This window comes from Hippopotamus amphibius, chromosome 2 (genome assembly GCF_030028045.1).
Source record: "Hippopotamus amphibius kiboko isolate mHipAmp2 chromosome 2, mHipAmp2.hap2, whole genome shotgun sequence".
In the NCBI taxonomy this organism is placed as follows: domain Eukaryota; kingdom Metazoa; phylum Chordata; class Mammalia; order Artiodactyla; family Hippopotamidae; genus Hippopotamus; species Hippopotamus amphibius.
Window position 1 is genome coordinate 57,831,936 of NC_080187.1, and position 22,797 is coordinate 57,854,732.

General features: G+C 42.5%; 1 protein-coding gene and 1 non-coding gene across 2 annotated transcripts in view; both read right to left on the reverse strand.

The window, feature by feature from the left end:
- Positions 1-2,434: 2,434 nt before the first annotated feature.
- LOC130844351 (dedicator of cytokinesis protein 5-like) overlaps positions 2,435-22,797 on the reverse strand; it is an 87,523-nt gene continuing 67,160 nt past the window's right edge. The window contains exons 3-5 of the mRNA XM_057720640.1: positions 9,794-9,834; positions 4,587-4,642; positions 2,435-2,651 (exon numbers count right to left, since the gene is read on the reverse strand). Of these exons, the coding sequence (XP_057576623.1) occupies positions 2,435-2,651; positions 4,587-4,642; positions 9,794-9,834 (314 nt within the window). The remainder of the gene's footprint in view (positions 2,652-4,586; positions 4,643-9,793; positions 9,835-22,797) is intronic.
- TRNAK-UUU (transfer RNA lysine (anticodon UUU)) lies at positions 2,991-3,062 on the reverse strand. Its single transcript has one exon. It is a non-coding gene; the product is annotated as a tRNA-Lys (tRNA).

A 22,797-nucleotide genomic window follows, 5' to 3' on the forward strand; every position in this document is an offset into this window, starting at 1 on the left:
CCAGTGAACCATAATATTTGAGGCTTGCTAGGTTGACATACAGATTTTTGAGAGAGCAGTTCAGAAAATCTGCCTGAAGTGAACTGTCAATGCTTTAGGAAGGGACAGGAAAAAAACGGAGAAAGCCAAGATTTCCATTTGAAGTGGATCATTTCTGAATGGATGAGCATGTTCTCAAAAACAGGAGCAGATTCTCAGCCCTATCAATTGATTAAGATCCCCACAATGAATGCCTTTTAGTCAACCAATAGCAGCTATAAGACACCTAAAAATATTCACAATAACAAAATAATTATTTTATAAGATGTCAAAATTAAGATGGGAAATGTGCTGCCCTCTGAGAGGGAGTGGATTTTTTTTTTTTTCCACTTAGAACCCAATTCTGCTATTAAACAGTGGAACTTACACATAGGAAATCCTCAACCAGAGCTTAAGGGATTTTCAAAGCCCAAATACTTGAATCATATTTCTTCCTCCCTGGCTCACTTACTTCTCATTCCTAGTCAATAGCAGACTTGGCATAATTACCTGTGGACATGTACCAGACACAGATAATGAACTAAGCAGGAGAGTTGTGCTTTAGCAAGAAGAAAGGTCTAGCTCATTCATACTCGCCACTCTTGTAGATTACAGCTATAAAAATCTCATTTCCCAGGACTTATTAGCTAATACATTTCACCACTCGCTAATTTCCAGAAAGAATACTGTTAAGGAACTAACCCATCCATCAACCTTGTTACATCCACCACTAACCAATCAATTAACTGGAACCAGAGAGAGTGCTTTCAATAGAAGGACAAGATGCTAGATGTAGGCCAAAGGGCTTAAAACAGCACCTCTCTCCTCCCGGAGCTCATGATTTAAGCACTTACAGGTTACCTCTCTCCTCGATGAAACATAAAGAGATCAAAAGATCACATGCATTACACAGCACCGTGCCCCGGGGGCCAGATGATCGGTTCAGGAGTAAGTGCTCCCATAGCCCAGAGGAAACATTATAGATTGGTGTGTTCAGAAGACACATTACGGAGAAGAAAGGATTTAAACTGGGCCTTGAAGGATAGGCAGGCAGAGAAAAAGCATGTGCTCTTCCACAGGAGGGGCTGGTGATTTCTATTGCCGTGTTCCTCCCTGGGAAATGAAGTATCTGACATTAACTCCTAGAAGTTATGCTACAATGAGTTTTGATTCCTGTTCTTAGTACTGAGGGTCTAGAGCAGCAGTCCCCAACCTTTTGGGGACCAGGGACCGTTTTCATGGAGGACAATTTTTCCAAGGACTGGGAGTGCGGGAAATGGTTTCAGGATGATTCAAGCGCATTTATTGTGCACTTTACTTCCATTATGATCACATCAGCTCCACTGCAGATCATCAGGCATTAGATCCCAGGGATTGGGGACCCCTGGTCTAGAGTGAGGTGCTCTCAGTAAGTAATCTTACTTGTTAAGATTGGCTTTTGAGAGTTAATATGTAGAATTAAAACGTGACTGAACAAAAACTTGGATGAGAAAAGAGACTGACTCCCAGGCACTAAGTCGAGTCCATTACCTTACTGATCTCATTCACACAACGGGCGAAGGAATTTATCAATACATGCATAGGAATTCTTAGTCAGCCATGGAAGCCCAGAAGATGCCTACAGAAGGCAAGACCTAGTGATGCTTACCCACGAAGCCTCCAGGAAAGAGGAAACTTTAGAAAACAGTGTCTGTGCATTTCAGTGTCAAGGAGAGAGCTTCCTAAAGCGGACATGGGAACAGACCTGCTGCCACCAGACTCTGAGAGTTTCTGGCCTCCGGCAAGACCGCTGCCCCTTGTGTTCGCAACCTGATAATATTATTCGGTGTTAGATTTACCCTGCTATGATTGCAAACCCACGTACAAAACTTACAATTATAGTTTATCGGGAAGAGAATGTGCTGGTTCCTGTGTCACTTCCTACTGACCTGGCGTATCTTACTAGCATTCTGAGGTCAAACCACTGTTGTGAGAAACAGTTCTATGAGCTGGCCTCAAAAAGACTCTTCAGAGCATGGTTTCATGCGATTCAGGTTTCAGCGCGGGTAAGGTACACAGACCAAGGCAGAGAACGCACCCTCGTGGGAGCCCTCACGAGGCTAAGCACTGACGACACACTGACAAATGTCTCCTCACTGGGATACGTGGAGAGACTCAGAGCATGTCCTCTATTTCCCCACTGAGAAACTGGTAACAATTACAGCTTTTTTATAGGCGTGTTAAAAGCATTCATAGTTCCTGGCCCTTAGTAGGGACGAGGTGTTTGCAGTTCCTCTTACCCTTATAACTTTACAATCAGCATGTCCGTTGGGAAAATACGGACTTAAGGGTTATGGCCACTTCCTCCACCCTCCGTATCATCAATCGCCCTACTCCGGGGAAATGGGAGTCTGCTAGTTGTTGGCCATTGCACTTTTCAGGTAAGATGCACCCACTCCACACAGAGAGCTAAGGAGTGGCCACCCCTTGCAACAGAACAGACGGGCTGAGGGCCCAGGAATAATGCCACCGGCTCCAAGCCCCGGGGCAAACTCACCACGTAGAGCTTGCGCCAGATGACGGCCCATTCCCGCAGCGTAGAGGTGAGCTCCTGCACCAGCGGGAGCTCCCCGGGAATCACGGTCTCATGCTGCCTAAAGAGAACAGACAGATGCTCCCTTCACTCCAGGTGGATCACCGTGGCTTTTCTTGACGAGGTCATGATCCCCACAACTCAAACATGGGAATGGGGCTGGTTGGGCTTGAAACAAAGGAAGCCTTGTCCATTTAGGGAGGGTTTGGGTAGGGAATTTTATCACATCAAGCATTTGAGAAAAAAGAAAGAGCTTAACACACCACAATTCTCAAAATGAATTCAGTGTCTGCAGTGGAATGGGTATGGAGCCCAGCCTCTATCTCCCCATTTTTTTGGGGGGGTTGAGGATTTTTTTTGGGGGGGGGGTGGCTGCCCCATGAAGCTTTCTGGATCTTAGTTCCCCAACCAGGAATCAAACCCGTGCCCTGGCAGTAAAAGTGCCAAGTCCTAACCACTGGACCACCAGGGAATTCCCTCTATCTCCCCATTTTGGATCTTTACAGGAGCCTCAAATACCAAGCCAGGCTGGCTTCAGCAATTCCCAGGGAAGGAAGCCTAAATCCAGTACTTTCGCTGGTTCTGCCAAGCAGCCATTTTATTAGGGAGATTGGGTCGGTGGAGAGGTGTTCATGACACAAGGGTCCTGGGGCTTGGACCCTCCCAGAGAACCTACTGGTGGGACTGAAGGTACCATTGCCTTCTTTTGCAATGGTACTAGGTTTGCTTCTCATTTGCTGCCTCACTGCACAGAAAACGTACATATACCAAAATCCTCACTTACTCACAGCAGACTTTCAACAGGGCAGACCCGACACTCAGGCATATAAATCCTGTCTGGTATTTTTATGATTAGCAAAAGGAGAAAAGGAGAGAGCGGAAGCGAGCAAATGAAGGGGGATTAGTGGTGGGACTGCCAGGCGTAAATAAGAGTACAAGATGACCCGTTAGGCTTGGAGTTCAGATAGATTAAATTAATTTTTAAGCGTAAATATGTTTCAGGAACTATCTGGGACGCGCGTGAACTTGTTATCTGAATTTCGAATTTCACTGGGCATCCTACATTTTACCTGGCAACCCTAGCTGGCGGGAATATGCCCCAACCCTGCCTTTCCACCAAAACGGCTGTAGGTAGTGACCCTGGAGGCTGCCCAGGAATGGTCCATCACAAAGAAGATTCTCCAGGAGGGTAGGACACCTGGTTTTCAGTCCCGATTACGTGTGAACTGGGGCACATCTCCATCTCTCGTCTATAAAACAAGGGTGCAGAACTTACAGCTGAGAATGTTCTCTGCAGCCGTGAGTCAGAGTGCCTCTGTGACCCACTCTGCTCTCTAACAGCCTGGGATTCCTGCTCCAGGCTCTCTTTATTCTCTCCTTCACTCTCCTGTCCGCTGGCTCACCAACTAAGTGGATTTTCTCTGCTGAGCTCATTCACACACATTAGTTCGTAATCTCACATCAAGTTCATGACCAATGTGGGGCCAGATTTATTTGCTCTGATTTGCAGGGGGAAAGCCGCAGGTGTACTGACTTGTCCAAGGTTCAGAGCTGAATAGTACAGGATGTCGTTTGTTCACCTTATCATCTCACGAGGTTTCCAAAAAGGGGCTGTCAGGTCTTAATGGCCAAAGAACACCAAATGTTCAAGTGTACGCATGTGTGCATGCATGCACGTGCACATAGACACGGGCGTGCATGCAATCGGTGAGCAGCTAGTGCAAGAGGAAGGTAAAGGACCTCTCTGTTTACTCATTATCTGTCTGTACTGTTCCGGGGAAGGATGCCAGGGAGGAATAAGTATCAAAAAAAAAAAAAGACAGAAGAAGGAAGGAAGTACAGAAAAAGTTTTTATTCATTTCCCTCTTATCTGAGAAGTGGAATTGATGAGCTGGGACGAATAACGCACAAAATGATATTTTATGACTTCATAAAATCTGTAATGATATTTTACATCTTCCTCACCGGTTAGGAGTCTTCCTATGTTAGAACTTACCCACGGTCTTCCACGGTGGCCTCTTTCAAATGGATGTACGTTTCAGGGAAAATACCCTATAGAGAGAAGAACTTGGGTTACGTGGCCGTAAAAATCTCACCCCAAAGTAAAGAGCACGAACAGCAGCAAGGATGAGTGGGGTAGGGGAAAGGATGCCAGGACAACAGCTAGAGTTTGCAGTCAAGGTTGCAGGACATCAATTACATCGCCTGGCTACCTAAACGAAAGCAAGGCTGAAACACTGAAAAGGTATAAATTAATCCTTGGGTTCAGAGAGCATAAGATAAATGCTTGGTAAGTGAACAGGCATACATGCCCGGGTCAGCTCAGAGCTGCCGTAATGGTAAGATGTTTAATAGTGAGATCCTAAAACCCCTCCAGATCCTACACACTATGAGATGCTTCCCTCAAAGGGTTTCATATAATTAGTGAGATGGAGGGCTAAGTACTTAGTGGCCTGTAAAATTATAGTGATTTTCTAGAGTAATTCCTCTCAGCACTTTCACTTAAACAAAATGCACTGAATCAATTAGGACTAGTTATCTGGTTATTTTTAGCACTTTCCAGTCTCAATCTGCTCTCCATTCTATGTCCCTAAGAGGCAATTCGACATCGGTATTGTGACATTGCCTGTAGGAAAACCAAGCCCAGAAACACCTAAGAAAAATACTGGAAATGGGTGGGTAGAACTGCAGAACTGAAAATTGGATCTAACCAACAGGAAGCAAGCCATGGATGTGAGTTTTCTTAAAGCCAAAAGCTTCTGTCTTTCAACCGCATGATATGCTCATCAATAAACAGAAACACTGCCATCTAGAAAAGCACCGCTGGTCCCTTTTTTTGGTACTTTTCGGGCCAGACCAGGAGAGGCATAAGAAGCTGTTCAACAGGCACCATTGGCTCAACTGCTTGTAGCCCTGAGCCTGTAAAAGTGCGACTGTGTGGACACCCCATGTCAGGGGAGGCTGACCACAAAGGTGGGAGAGGGACAGCTCACTCCCTGGAAGATGGGGTCAGAGATGGGCGTGTACCCAGCCATCCTTAATCCATTCAGAGCCAGAAAACTAGTGCATTTCAACCGGAGTGGTCTTGTGTCTAGTTTTGTGTGCTGTGTTTATCTGTGCAATTCTCTCCTTTCTCCCTTTTAATCCTTTGCCAATAAAACAAGAAACAGCAAGAAAATTTGAGACTACGCTGCTCCCAGCATTGGTGATGACAGGGTGGATCCTGCCACTGCTTGAGTCAGAAGCAAAATGGCCATCCTTTCCCGCCAGGCAGGAAGAACCAAAAAAAGATACAGATGTACCTGCCCTTCCTCACTTCGAGAAATGGGCAGGCGTGGGGCGTATGAGTGAGAAAGCACTACCCCAATCTTGTTACTGATAAAGACCCACAACACACACAGAGACAAGGCAACACTGACCTCTTTCATTATAGGGACAGGATTCAGACTGATTTTGGAAAACCAATCAGTTAAATACAAAGAAAAATTCAATGTGTGTATAATTCTTTTGGGGCCTGATTAATGGTGTTCTGAAGCTCCAGATCTGTCCTTAGGATGCTTAAGGAACCTCGGGTGTTTCTTCTGTCTGCTACGTTGAGGTAAATGTCTTGTTGACGATCATCTTTGTGGAGAGCCAGACTTGGCTGTCCAGCACTCACCTTGAAGACAGGATGCTAAGTGAAATAAGCCAGACACAAAAGGGCAAATACTGTCTGATCTCACTTGCAGGAAGGACCTAGAGTAGTCAAATTCACAGAGACAGAAGTTGAACGGGGGTTACCAGGGGCTGGGAGGAGGAAGGAAAGGGGAGTTTGTGTTTCATGCCTGCAGAGTTTCAGTTTGGGATAATGAAACAGTGCTGGAGGTGGATGGTGGTGACGGTTGCACAACAACGTGAATGTACTTAATACTCCTGAACTGTACATTTTTTAAGAGTTAAAATAGTAATTTTTTGGTCAAGTATATTTTACTACAATAAAAAAAAAGTTGTCCAGAACTCATAAAAAGGTGGAATATTGAATGAGAAGGAACCACTCAAGGCAGCAATTATCAGGAACCATGTTCGCAGGTTAAAAATAAGACGTAACACTGCTTGTCCCAAGGAATATCCTGGCAGAAGACTGCTCAGATTAAGGGGATAAAGGACCAATTAACTGTTTCATACATCTATAATCTGATGACTGGTCTCCTAATAACTGGGAGAAATCCAAAATAGAAACATTCATAATCTAAGTGGCTTATTTTGTGATGTCTAAGCAGATAATAAGCAGATAATTTATACTGGGTATATAGACATGATGATTTTCATATTAAGAAAATATCTATTTTGCTGTATCTCCACTCTGTTACTTGCAGGCATCATCTTTCCATGATAACATATGTCCACTTACAGCCATTTAATTGCTCTGGTAGATCTGAGGCTGTAGGCCGTTTCTTATGCCATTCTGATACACAGAAACCAGAATAAACCTACGTAATATATTTCTGATATACAGCCTATCTCTCAATTTTGCTTTTGCTTTCTTAATGCAACCTACCCAGCTGAGTTAGGAAAAAAAAAAAAATGAACTAATATTTTTCTAGATATTGCCCTTATCCATACTTCCACAATCCTGCCAGGATCAATAATCAGTTTCTGCAAAGCTCTTGGCTTTTTCCATTTGTAAAACCACTAGCTTGTTTTATCACCACTCTAACCGGTTAGGTCTGCTTGTAAATAACACCAAAAATTTCCATTAAGACAATAGGCTTTTCACACAGTTCTTTCCCTAAAGACTGGCAAACAGGGAAACAGCATTAGGAGAGCATTTCAACTAAGCTGGATTGCTTAATGAAGGGGTGTCCAAGTTGAGCATAATTCATGACAGCTGACTTTGAATTCCCTCTTTTTCCTGGATCGCTCTACCAGAAAGATATTTCAACTGATAAGTCAACAAATAAAGGCATGGCCCTTGTTTGTACTATTATTTTGTTGAATTACAAAGTTCAATTATCAAGATCGAAGAAAAGCTGACTGAAACAATTCTTCTCAAGAGTGAGACTGAGAGTTTAAAAGGGTTTTAAGAAAAATACAAAAAAATTAGAGCGAGACCTTGTCATTAAGATCCTAGTGAAGCACCCCAACCACCCACTTTCCAAAGCAGACAACACATGGATTCTGATTTGTTAGGACATCATAGGATGCCTTAGAGATGCTCCAAAAAGATTCTTACAGATTGTAGGCTCTCTGAAAGGGAAAACTGTGGTCTGGGACCTTGTTTCAACACAATTCACATTCACTAGTTAAAAATAAAAAATTCTGTTTGATCTTAAAGTTCATATGATCTTATCTGAGAGTGGATTTTTGTTTATGTTTTAAAATTAACTTTTTTTTTCAAAGGATTGGTAAAGTGACATAAGTATTGCTTCTCTTGAAGAAACTGAACTTCAAAATTGTTCCCTCTATTTATGCTTTGAAAAATAACTACCACTTCCATAATTATGAGTAAAATAAACACTGATAGGGTTAAACCCAAACCAAGAAGCAGAAGTGGCTGTAAACTAGGTTTTCTTGTTAACAGACATCCCAGAAGAAAAGGTCTTTTGCTTTGGTCCTCTCATTCACGCCAGGACATCTGCTATCTTAGGGCCTTATATGAAGGCCTGGGGAAACTAAAGTCGGCAAGAGATTATTCATTGAATCAAATCATTTATCATTATTTTCATTATAATTAAGCTGAAAATGAAGACATGGGGCACAAGCATTTAACTGTGGGTAAAAAATTCAGCATCAGGATTTGGGGAGGGATAAAAAGATCAAAATTGTGGGAGTTGATAACTTGCATTAAAAGCAAACACTCCTTTATTCTGGTACACTATTAAATGTCAGAGTTAATAAACTGTGTGTGTGTGTACAGATACACGTGCAAATAATGAGTATTATCCGAGAGTCAACAATACAGAAAGCTTGACTAGGATAGTCCTAGTTTTTTTGGTGGTTTTTTTTTTTTTTGGCCGCGCCACGCAGCATGTGGGATCTTAGTTTCCCGACCAGGGATCGAATCCACGCCTCCTGCATTAAAAGCATGGAGCCGTAACCACTGGACCACCAGGGAAGTCCAGGGCAGTCCTGCTTTTTAATGGCCTATCCCTTGTGGAAAGGTGTTTTTCTGGGCCCGTAGGTCTCTTGAGACTCGTGTGCTAGCATCGCTTCCACCTTGTGCTATATTTGAAGAGTAAAACCTGTGGGTTTGTGGGGTTTTGTGGGGGGGGGGGTTGTTTTTTTTACTTAGCTCTTGATAAATTCTGAAATGTTCTCTCACCCTTCCTAATTCACTATTTTGCATGTGAACTAACTGTGAAACAGTACTGCCCTATCAACTTTGTTCTTTTCAAAAGAAAGTGCTGACAGGCGATGCTGTCCCAGCCTGCAGTGTCACGGGAAAAGCGCTGACCTGACCTAAAATAAGCTGAGGAGGTATTAACCTAACTCACAGATTTTCTTTCGCTTGATGATTAGCAGCTTTGGCACTGCGAAAAGGAACCCACAAGGGTCAGTATTTTTCAAACTTTTTGCCCATGATGAGATAGGAATCCAGCACTACTATCATAAAACATAATTAAAAATACACAAAAATACTGTAAAATATATACCTAACACGAAAGTTTCATGAAACCCTACTTTCCATGGCATTCTATTTTCTTTCTATTTTTCAGTGTTGTTTTTAAAAAATGTTGGTTATAACCCACTCTACTGATTTCATGTGAGTTTCACAGTTTGAAAACTACTACTCTGGCTTATCCATTTTATAATAAAGGAAAGAGTCACGTGCAAATGGGGAGACCCTGTGGTTCTGGGACTTCAACACTGGAACTAAAGGATAAAGGGAGAAGCCCAGGTCCCCCCCTGAAACAGAGCAACGTCCCTGTATGACCCTACCGCTCAGCTTGAGGGACGGGGAGGAAGAAGCCCACAGAGGCCCTACCTGGGGTGTCAAATTCACCTCCCGCCTTTATCCTTTAATTGGCTGCTGGGAAATATGGCCAATGGGACTTGCGCTCTTTTACTTGAACAGTGAGGTTAGAGAATTTGCTTTCAAATTTAAAGAACAGCCATCAAAGAGAAAGCAAACTAGGCCTACAGACTGCAGATAATAGCATCAGATAGCACAACACCAAACTAGCAGACAGATTTCAAACTAAAAAACTGAATGGTAAGCCATACCTTTTTAGATTTATTTTGGAGGGTATATCCTCTGTACCAACCTGTCAGGGTAGAAGAGAACACAAAGTCTGTTACATTATCTGAGACAATATGAAGACATTTAGCAACATACATCCTCACCTTGTTAGGATACTGGGATAGAATCCAGGAGACATTTACAGACAATATGATCATTTTGGTTTATGATACAATAAAAATCTAGATCTATTTCAGAGCTTTATTCTCTTCATAACTAAAGGATTTAAAGTTCACTTAGAACTACGCCTCATCTCTACTCCTTTGGAAAAAGGATAGAACAACAGTAATAAAAAGACAGAAGGCAGCCTAACCTCTTAACACCTTAATACCTTTCAGTCATTCAATAAATGTTTTTGTATGAATGAATATGAACTTTCATCCATTTATATACATTCTACAAGTCCCCTTATACTATTAAAACAGATATTTTACAATAATTTATATATATTCTCTCCCTCTAGATTTCTCTCCCACTCCCACTTTCCTCCCTCCCAGGTTCCCAGGTTAAAAACCAATATTCTGCATAGAATAGTGAAATTCATAGAGTCAGAATTGGTAGATGACAGGGGCTGGGGGGTGGGGTTGGTGGGGAGGGTGAATGGGGACTTAGCGTTTAATGGGGACAGAGTTTCAATTTAGGGATGTGAAAAATTTGGGAGATGAATGATGGTGAGAGCTGCACAATGTGAATGTATTTAGTGCTACTGGAATGCACAGTTAAATATGGTTAAAATACTGTTTTATATTATGTAACTTTTACCACAATAAAACAATTTTAAAAAAGAACCAATATTCTAGAACAACTTTAAATGCGAGTAGCAAACCTTATATATATAAATATTTACACCTAACAACAAACTGAAACAAATAATAAAACAACATTTTAAACAATTCTTGGCAATGCTATAAACACCCCCTACAATAAAAAGATTTTATGTTGTTTGCTTAACAAGGCTTTAAGCAAAATCTCTAACTTCCTTTTAAAAATTCCCGTCAATACACATATTCCTGTGGATGTTTTCCCACCCTCTATCTTGTAAAGGGAGTATACAATCTAATCTGTCCATAAACAGATACTGTATACCAAATATTCACTGAACACCTACTATAGGTAAGTCATTGTAATAATTTTCCTCACTCCCCACACCCATGAGGCATCAGTGTGGTCACCTTGCCTAAGTAAACCCTGTTGTCCGTGGTCCAGAAGCAGCCATATACACACAGTGATCAGACACAAGCTGTAATGAAAACTTCAGGCATCATATTTCTGAACAAAACTACAATGGGAAAATATGCACACCCTCCAGTGTTCACAGCAGCACTACTTACAGTAGCCAAGACATGGAAACAACCTAAACGTCCATCGACAAGTGAACGAATAAAGAAAATGTGGTACAAGTATGCAACGGAATACTACTCAGCCATAATGCAGCTACATGGATGGACCTCGAGATTATCATACTAAGTGAAGTAAGTCAGAAAGAGAAAGACAAATACCATAGGATATCACTTATATGTGGAATCTAAAATATGGCACAAATGAACCTATCTACGAAAAAGAAACAGACTCACAGACATAGAGAATAGACTTGTGGTTGCCAAGGGGGAGCAGGGGAGGGAGAGGGATGGACTTGGAGTTTGGGGTTAGTAGATGCAAACTATTATATATAGGATGGGTAAACAACAAGGTCCTATATATAGCACAGGGAACTATATTCAATAACCTGCAATAAACCATAATGGAAAAAACACAAAAAGAATATAAAAAAAACATATATATACACACACACACACGTGTGTGTATATAACTGAATCACTTTGCTGTACACCAGAAATTAACACAACATTGTAAATCAACTACACTTCAATTAAAAAAAATTTTTTTTAAATTTCAGGCATCTGCTAATAGCATTCTAGAACTCTCTTGTAATTTGTTCTATATAAAATTATCCAATACTGGACACACAATCTATTTTGGATATGTTACAAGTAGAGAGTTGAATTTACCTTCTCTGAGCACAGATTAATTAATATTTTGACAAATTTTAAACTGTCATTATTCACAAACATTAAGGATTTTGCTATTTTTTTTACCAGTTAGAGTAGGGTATTATGCTATAGACTGGTTATAGGTTTGCATCAAGGCCCACAGCTGACAAAAAGATATCTGAACAGGAAGCACTGCTCCCAATTTAAGATGCCAAAATGCACACAAGATCCAGTTATACCCACACCAAACATTTCTCCCAGGCCTCAAGAGTCTTTGCCCATCCACACGCACTTGCTTGGTTCTGCTAACATGTGAAAAAGCCTTTAGCATGAATAAACGGCTTCAACTCCATCCTGGGCTGGGGAGGGGGAGGCAAGCTGAGGAACAAGACTTCAGTCTCTTCCAAGCAGTTTTCATCTATGTCCTATAAAGTCAAGATGTTACAACACAGTCTGGGTCCACTCTCTGAGGGAAATTTACTTGTACTTTTGTAAACAGTGTTTTTGCACAGCTATACATCACAGAATTATGCTTCCGAAACCTGTCATTTTTGAAACTTTTTTTTTTTTTACCTCCTAAGTCTTCTCTAGAATAGTGGTATGTGCGTAAGCCCTGTCTCAAGGCTCAAGATTACCATGCTGAATTTTACAAAAGTGAACGCTCACGTTTCTTGGCATTAGGCAGTAGCAGAACATTGTCTGTTTCTGGAGTTTTCATCATACAGGGTCAGGACTCCGTAAATTCAATTGCTCAAATGCAAGGGACGTGGTAATAGTCTGAGAGTACGGTGGCTCATTTGCACATTACAAACCGGGGTCGAGATAGAAGCAAAAACACAGCTTTCCAATTAATCCCAACGTTTAAAGCAAGATAATCACTGTGAAATACGGTATGCTACTGGCTACTGAATGAGTATCAACAAGCAGCTATGATCAATGAGCCAGGTGAACTGGTCAGAATCTCAGATGCTTTCTTAGGTTAGAAAATGAAGGGAGTGGTGGAGGGATGATGAGTCCAGAGGACTGGGCTCACTTACATTTAGGTGAAAAGCTTCCAGCAACCATGCAGAACATCAGAAATGATGCTATGCGGGGAATTCCCCAGTGGTCCAGTGCTAAGGCTCTGCGCTTTCACTGCCGACGGCCGGGTTCCACCCCTGCTTGGGGAATTAAGGTCATGGAAGCCATGCGGCTCGGCCAAAAAAAAACCACAGTGATTCTAAGCTCAGGGTTGATCTTCTGTTCGGAAAAACAGTCCTTTACGTCTTCCTCGGACTGCCCCATTCCAGGATAAAAATCTGTCCCCTCCAATTTAAAAATATCAGAGTCCCTAATTCCATTGTCAAAGTCGCTTACTTTATCTGGTTTCTCAGATCATCTCCATCACCTGCTCCATTTCACCTCACCTGTCCAGATGCATCTGTGGCCACTGCACACTTTCTGGTTCCCATAGGACAGGTCCCTTCCTCAGCTCCTCACCCCCACTACATGCAACCATTCAACAAATATTTATTAAGCACTAGTTTAAATACCATGGTGTAGTAGACAGCAAGAGTTCTCATGAAGATTACACTCTAATGTAAAATATGTCTATATACATACATATATAGATACATGATGATCTCACAGAATGACAGTGCTAGGGAGAAGCACACAAGGAGAGCACATGGCAGAAAACGATTAGTAACACGGGACACGACGTCACATAAGGTGACCAAGGAAAGGCCACTGTGAGAAGCTAGGGGAGGTGGCAACAAGAAGGTGGTCAGAGGGAGGCATGATTCTGAGCCCTGGTGACCCATTAGATACAAAATACCAATGCCTGGGCCACATCCCCAAATATTCTGATTTAACTGGGCTCAGGTGGTGCCCAGGCTTCTAAAAAGTTTCCCTGGTGATGCTACCGTGCACCACACACATAGACAGCATGGACCATGGAGGAAGTGGAGTTCATCCTAGGCACAAGAGGAATCCCTTGGGAGGTTCTAAATGTCATCATGCATCACACTTTTAGACCATGCTGGCTGCTCTATGAGAATGGACTATCAAGGTGAGACACAGTGGAGAAGACACTAGAGAGGAGACTGGTAGGTGCAACGAAAATGGAGAGAGATGAAAAGATGCAGGACCTATTTTGAATCAATAGGAGTTGCTCATGATTTAGCTGGAACTAGCCCTGAACTGGGGGAGGAAAGGCAAATACTCACAGGCATTTAGGTCTTTGGGCGTAAGCAAACGAGGTGACAGTGTTCTTCTTTGGTAGGAGAAGATTGAAAAAAGAAAAATACTAGGGAATAGCAGACAGAGTCAAGAGACCTACTTGGTCTTCTATTTCCCATCCTGAACAGGTAAGCCCCGAGCTATGCGGTGAGACGGGGCAACTCAGGCATTTGCAAAGATGCAGGTGCGGGAATCCACCTGGGACCACGCTGGCATTGGATGTCAGAGCCCAAGCACAAGAAGGTGGACATCCAGTGGGGGTGGGGGGCCCATATGGGGCATCAGAGCCTGAGTGGGGTGAGGAGAAGGGCATCCACACGAGCCTTGGGGTGGGGTGGGGGTGGACTAACACGGATTATCAGAGATGAGGAGGATGTCCACGTGGGAGAAGGTGGTAATGAAGACGGGGAGGGGTTACATGCAGGGGTATTGATCAAATACGCAAACACATTAGAAATTACGAAAGCCAGGCTTCCTGCTGTCACAGAAGGAAGTTGCAAGCACAAAAAAGAGAGAAAAACTAGAATGAACCCTGTGAGGCTGGGTTGGAACTGAAGGTATCCCTGTGTACTCAAGACTTTTAAAATGCATAGAGAGGTCAAAATTCATAGAGATGTTAATCTATATTTATATACACATTCATATTAGCCCTAGCTCTACTGAGATACCTATTTAGTTTCTATTTTTCTTACCCTAATACACCTGATAGAACTGGCCCAGAGAGCAGCCAGTCCAAACGAAAGCCAGAGAACAGAGGATTTCATGAGGAACAAATCCAAAAAAAAAAAAAATGGAACTGCGAAATTATCTCATTTGTCTGAACATATTAGAGGGAGGAAAATGCTTTGGTCAGAAAGTCTGGCTATGAAACAGAGATAGGTCCAAAGAGACCCAAGAAAAAAGAATTAACACCTCTAGAAAAACATATTATTCAAGAAAGGAAATGTAATCAAGGTACATGGATAGGCTCTGTTGTTTCTACTCCGTGGGCACAATAATCTGCATAAGAACTATTTAAAAAAAAAAAAATGTGATGTATCTATATCGGGAGAGCCCCATTAGGGTCAAATAGGTATATGTGTGGTTGGTGAGGAGTATAAGAGAATGAAATCCTTACTTTTCAAAATGAGCAGGAACAAATAAAAATGAAAATGGAAATAGCAAGTAACAGAAGCATAGTTATTTAGAAATTTAAAAATGCATAGACTACAAAATTGAAGTAGAAAGAACTGGAAGTAGAATCAGAAACCAAGAGGGGTTGGGAAGGGACTGTCATTTTTCATCATAAACTTGGTAGAAATGACTTGATCTTTAAAACTATATACATTTATGACAATGAGAATTTATTTTAAAGTACAACTGATAAATCTTGGCAAGCCAAGACTAGGCAAAGGCAGAAAACAAGGAAAGAAAATAGATCAAAGTTGAGAGTGGCGTGGATTTGACTCTGGAGGGACACAGGAGAATTCTCGGGTGCTGCCAGAATTGTTCTATCTCTGGATTGGGGTGGTGTTTCACGATTTCACACATTTCTCAAAAAACCTACAGAACTACATTCAGTAGGCGAATTTTACTCAATGCAAATGATACTTTAAAAAAAATGAGATACTATTACACATCCACCAGAATGGCTAAAGTTAAAAAGATTGACTGGATATGGCTAATTGGAACTCTCTTACATTACTGGAAGTTTCTTTTAAGAATAAAGATACACATGACCCAGCAATATCCCCATACTCCTAAGTATTTACTCAAGGTCAATGAAGACCTGTATGGATAAAAATACTTTAGAAGAATACTTATCGAAGCTTTATTCTTAATAGCCCGAAACTGGAACCCATCAAAATGTACATCAATAGAGTATCGACAAATTGTGGATATTCATATAATGGAATATTAGGTGGCAATAAGATGGAATGAACTACAGTTATAAGCAACATCATGGGTGAACCTAAAAAACATTATGTTAAATGAAAGAAACCAAACACAACAGACAGGCATAATTCCATTTATATAAAGTTGAAGAGCAGGCAAACTAATCACTCCATGGTGATCTAAATTAGAACAGTAGTTGTTTTTGGAAGTGGGAATTGTACGGAAGAAAGCAATAGGGAACTTTCTGGAGCACAGGAAATATTCTGTATCTTGACTGGAGTATTAGGCACATGTGGTACATTTATTTGTTAAAACTCCTTGAACCGTATACCTAAGATGAGTGCATTTCACTGTATATATATTTTACTGCAATTTCTAAAAACCATTAAAAAGTGTACACTAGCAAATGAACATTACAAAGTATCCAACTCAAAGTGACACAGAATTCAACTATAAAGGCATTGCTCAAATGTTATTGAATATATTTGTTGGAAACTATCTTGAAACCAGTTTGTCATATGTGAAAAATCAGAGCTTTTACTCCAATTTCTCCATTGCTTTTACTTTGTTTTGTGCCTCCCCAATGACAGTATTCATCTTACTCTCTTTGTGCTTCAAAACTGACCCTGAAAGAGTTCTGCTATTTCCAAAAGTTCAATCGCAGACTGGAGATTCACTTATTCATTCAATAAAGAGATGCTTAGGAGAGCAAGACCTACAATGTCTCCATCCTTCTTGGTCTTATAACGGGAGGAGAAAAACATATACACATGAATACACAAGGATATGAACAAAGTCATTTCATAAAGGTCTACAGGTTATGAAGGAAAGAGTGATGATACACTCCAGTGTTCACTGCAGCACTATTTACGATAGCCAAGACATGGAAGCAACGTAAGTGTCCACTGAGAGACAAATGCGTAAAGAAGATGTGGTGTGTACAAACACACACACACACACACACACACACACACACACACACACACACCCCGGAATACTACTCAGCCATAAAAAAGAATGAAATAATGCCATTTGCAGCAACATGGATAGACCTAGAGATTATCATACTATGTGAAGTAAGTTAGAAAAAGACTATCATATGGTATTGCTTACATACAAAATCTAAAACAATGACGCAAATGAACTTACAAAAACAGAAACAGACTCACAGACTTAGAAAACAAACTTATGGTTACCAAAGAGGAAAGTTTGGAGGGAGGGATAAATTAGGAGTTTGGGATTAACATTACATACTACTATGTACAAAATAAATAACCAACAGGGACCCACTATATAGCACAAGGAACTATATTCAATATTTTATAATAATCTATAAGAGAAAGGAATTTGAAAAAGAGTAAATACATACATAAATATATGTTTGTTTAAATGAATCACTTTGCTGTAACTTGAAACTAACACAACATTGTAAATCAACTTAGATTAAAAAAAAAAAGAGTGACAAGTGGCAGTGGGGCTACTTCAGTGTGTGTGGTTAGAAAATTCTTTCTGCGGATGAGCACTGCAGCTGAAGATTCACACTGCTAATGTGGTCACTCATTTATTATACATAAAAACAGTCATTCAACCCCAGCGTGCCAGACACTGTCTTCAAGGAGGAAGGAAATAGATCGTAAACAAATAATGAAATACAAAAGGCCCTTTAATGGTAATGCTTGGAGACACTGGCACACAAAGGGAGGGTTATGAATATGCTGAAGGCGATTACTGACGGGGACTCTGAAAATTTTCTGAACCATAAAAGCATCATTTAGATGTGTAAGGCATGGAGCATTTTGTACAATCTCTCCTCATTTTGCAGCCCCAGGATAAATTTGTTTCCTCTCTGCCCCCTCCATCAATAAATTATTTTTTATTGTGGTAAAATATAAGTAACATGAAGTTTAACATTTTAGCCATTTTTAAGTTCAGTGGCACTGAGTACATTCACATTGTTGTGCAATCACAAATAAATAATTTTTAATTAATTTTTCTTAGAGTATCGTTGGTTTACAGTGTCATGTGTCTGTACTATACAGCAAAATGAATCAGCAGTACGTTTACACATATCCCCTCCTTTTTTGATTTCCTTCCCATTTAGGTCACCGCAGAGCATTGAGTACCCTGTGCTACAACAGTCGGTTCTCATTAGTTATCTATTTTATACATAGTAGTGTTGGGATTGACATTTATACACTACTATATATATAAATAAATTTTTTGAACTCCCAGGAATTAAAGGCAATTAACAGATAGGTAACTGTTGTTTCTATGCACCCTTACTGTGTGTGTGGGGGGGGGGGGGGTGGCCATAGAGGAGCAGGTGCTAAAGCCTGTTGTTTTTTGTTTTCAGTGTCACTGGCCTCGTAGCTCACCTCGCTGGGTGAAGCACAGTTAATTAGGCCAAGGTCAAAGGTTCCATTCCCTGTGGGCCAGGTAAGCCTGTCAGGTTTCCACGGCCACAGCCTGCCCTCCCATCTCCAGTAAGTGTCCCTCAGAGAGATGCCTGAGGTCCCTCCCTCTAGGGAAGCTGGGAAGTAGACGCAGCTTGGTGCAAACCCCTCCCAGGAGAGACAGAGAAGCGGCTTGGTTGCTGCATCTTTGTCTGAAGGCAGCACAAAGCCTCGGGGGTCCAGGATGTCCACTTTCTGAATGCAAGGACCATCTCAGTGAGGCTTTTGAAACTAAGTTCAAAGGCGGAAAGTAAAGGGATGCAAAGACAGTAAAAGACGATCCTATTCTTCTGTATCCTTTTGTGTGACAAATCAGTCATCTGGGTTAATGATCTGAGCTTGATTTTGCACCTTTGAGACAGGCACACACAGTAAGTGCTGGAAGTCTGAGCTCCAAAGAACTGAGAGTTCATGGAAGTTTAACACCCTCACCTCAAAAAGAGGAGCCACGGGCAAGGAACCGAAAAGGTTGTCCAAAGTCAAGCAGTGACTTACTAGCTAAGCTGAGGATCCAAACACAGGTCTCCTCCTGCCCAGTTCATAGCTCCCTGCCTCCTCCGCTCCCCTGCTGGGGGGATGGCAAACGGGATACGTGCTCAAGGAACTGCCTCTCTGGGGAGGGAAGCTTGGCCACAGAATCCTCTCAATATAAACCCCACATGCACAAGCACGGCAAGTCAGCAGAAAAGATGAGAGGCACTTTCCACCTCTTATTTCTTGAATCAATAAGAAAGAGACCCGTCTTGGCGGTACCTGGCACACAGCAGATACTCAACAAACTTCTGATGAATATATTAATGAGAGAGACAACTCCTAGACCTAGTGGCCATGGATGAAATAGACTGATGGAAGGCCCACTAAAATCTGCTCCTCTGGGGTGAGATCTGACTGCAAGGTCTGAGACACCCTTCTCCTCTCTCCCTGGGATCCCCTGCCCCGTGGGCAGAGCGAGGCGGGGCCCAAGCACCTGCCCAGGAGGCCAAGAAAGAAGAGGCAAGTCTCCTTATAAGGAAGATGCGTTGAAATCAAAGAGCCTGGGTCTCCAACCTGGTTCTGTGCTCACTAGTTCTGCAGGACTCCATTTCTTCAACTATTAATTTCAAGTAATTAAGGCTTTGATCCCTCAAACATCCTTTCACCAAAACATTCCTTTCCCTCCCCCATTTCCTTACCTCATAAAATCTAACTCCGTAACTAACATGCTGAGGTTTGCTCTGGTTTCCTGCCAAAGATGGTGATGGTAAGACCTGCTTTCAACCACACACACCTCCTCAGACAGACGGAGGGACCCGGTCCAGGCGGTGGACCAGCGGGAGAAACAAATCCAAGCCACAGCCGACAGAAAGAGGTGATGTACCCAAACGTCCCCTGCAAAACTGATGAAATCTCCCTGTGACCTCACAGACCCCCTGAAGCTCAGAGAGAGGGAGGAAAAAAATTTCCTCCAGTCTAATCAACCTCCTAACTCTGGTTTGCCCATTCACTTTCAATTTTCTAGATGTGGGTTTTCTTTCTTTCTTTTCTATAGCAAAGTAATCCTGCCAGCCATTCGTCCTTCTGGCTCTTGGCTCTCATTCCCCCCTTCTGTGGTCCATTTCTCTAACTTATCCAACCAGTTCAAGCAAGCCAAAATGAATGGATGCAACCTGTAGTTTTCTCAGCAGTAGCAATGAATTTGCCGTAACTTATACTGGTTTTGTAATCATTAGCACCAATATGTGCAAGATGGATGAGAAAGCAGCACAGGTTTGGGGGTGAGGAATCATTTCATCAAGTACGATATATTGAAGGCGGTCCGCGTTTATAAGGTAGTATGCTAGACTCTGAGGGGGCGGGACTCACTCAAGGAGTTTGGGACTCTAATAAACCCAAACTCCTGATCTGGTAGACTTTCTCATCCAATTGCTAGTAGAACAGAGACACACAGGTGAGGGCGAAGATATAAACTTGTATGTCTAGTTAACCAGGATTTCTGGAATTTCAGTGCAGACTGCTTTTTCCATAAACCACCTAAGCTCCTGAGAAGGACACTGAGATTCGAGGCAAGAGTTAAGGGGGGATGGAGACTCCAGTAAGACAGGGAACCTCATCCCGTGCAGAGGTGCTGGAAATCCGTGAGCCTTTGCTCAGAGGACGAATCGGGTGAAGTGAGGAAAGCCCTCCAGTGTGACCCAGCCGTGAACCTAAGACCCCTTCTGCCTGGTCACCTGGACACCTGCTCCAAGTTCCTTAATGGAATGCCTCCTAAAAGTGAAAGAGTGAGATGACAACGTTAGACTCCAAACATGATCCGTGGGGCCCCACTTTGTGGACCCAGACAGCCAGGGACGAGGAGACACAGCTAGGGGTGTGATAAGACCAGCAGTGACAGAAGCAGAGGTGGAACCCAAGAGTGGTGACAGCATTAAGAGTCCTGGTGGCAAAACATCAGAAGCAAGAGAAAGCATACGAATCACGTGGGACCTTCCCAGCGCATCAGAGCCAAAGACCGCTGGGTCCAATCCACGTGCCCTCTTTACTAACTCAGGCAGGAGGGCACAGCAGGGACCTGAGCTATATATCCTTAGACACGCAGGGAGACAGAGACTGCCACGGGCTGCGGGAGTCAGAGACCCCTCCAGAGACCTCTCTGCTTATCTCATTCTCCCCGACTCACCCGCCACACCTAAGGGACTTGGACAGACTGTCAGTAACGGTGGCCCATGGCCTCAGTCATGCTTCCCTGGTGTGTGTGCGTTGCAGGAGGGGGACCAGTTTCTCTGGGTGGGGGGATGATTCTGCTATGCCCCCTGAAAGCAGACATGCCTAGCTGCTCGGAGGAAGCCAGCTGTTGAAAACAGGCCAGGGAGGAGGCATGTGTGGAGGGCAGATGAGGCACCCAGTACTGGGGGTGAAGCCAGTCCAAGCACGTAGCAAACTCAGAGGGCAGGGAGGAGACTGCCGGCCAGAGGGACAAGTTTGCATGGAAGAGCCACGGAGGGAAGTAAGTCCAGAAAGAGCTCGCCTTGATACATTCGGGGTGGCGGGAGACTCGTCTGATAACCATTCAAAAAGCAAAAGAATCTCACCCCCTATGGAAAACTGTACAAAATAGCAGTGTCATTTCCTCAAAGGCCTTGGGACATGGAAAGCACACACTCCTTGGATTCCAGGAGACCCTGGTGGGAATCACAGCTCTGCCATTTCACAGCTGTGGGAATGTCTTCAAGTTTCCTAACCTTGATATTCACATTTATTAAACAAGCATCAGTGTAACTCTGACCTCCCAGGACTGTAGGCATTGAGAAGCAGTATATGAAAGCCCTTTGCTCAGTGCCTGGCACGTAGAGGAATGGAAAACACCAAAGTTGGAACTGCGGGGACCCAAGGACATAATCTAGGCACCGGTTCTTCCTCTTAGGGACGTCATCTGCCTCCCATGCTAATGACAGTAGGAGACTCTATATGGAGTTCTCAGTCATCTGTTTTCTGAGGCATGTGTCTGTGTTCCCTGGAAGGAGGAGCAGAACCTCTCTAAATTATTATTAAATTACTGATGACCAGCAAAGCGGAAGCTGGAACTGCGCTGGGGAAGCTTCACTCCAGAGCCCTCAGGGCTGATAAGAAGGCATACTTTTACTTTCCAACAGAATGTGTTCACTCCCCCCAAGAAGAGGGTCAAAAACGTGACTTTAAGTGAAAGAGAACAAGAAGAGGTAGAAGAAACAACTTGGGTGATAGAAAAACCATATGACAGTGGCTACAACAACCAAGAAACACAGTGCTGAATACCCCAGGGCCTGAGCAGAGGCTGGATACAGTCCCAAAAGAACTCAAAGGTCACCAGAATAGATGACTTTAAGGCCTGGTTAAACACTCAGTGGCAATGAATCTGCCGGTAAGACAAATTAAAGAAGAAAAAGTACCCCGACCCATATCCTTCGATCCCAACTATAACAACAGATTCTTATATTCTTATGTGGTGAAAACTAAACAAGCATTCAAGGTTAGGAATTTAGTGTTCATTGTTCCTGTCACTTAGAAAACAGGCTAAATTACTAGCTACAGCTATTTAAAATCTATTTCATTTGTCAAAGTTAAATGCACACACATTTAATATTCTTGTTCAAAAGACAATCACTGAAGATGCCTATACTGAATATAGCGGTTAGACAAATAACCTTTAACAAGAATCTTTCCTGTCTTGCCTTGCCCATTCCCATTTGCAGCCTGAATTATACACGGAGGTGAGGCCAGGAAAAGAACTGAAGTTCTCGTGTGCTTGTAAGACTCCTTTGTGGCATGTAAGTTTTACAGGTAGCGTGTTTTCTGTTCCTACAACACTTTCTATTAAATGATGTGCCTCTGTGGGTTGAATAAAATGGGGGCGCTTTAGCAGAGGGTTAATATTTACTATGCCTAGGCCTCCTTACATGCTTTTAAAGATCATATATGACTCATATTACCATA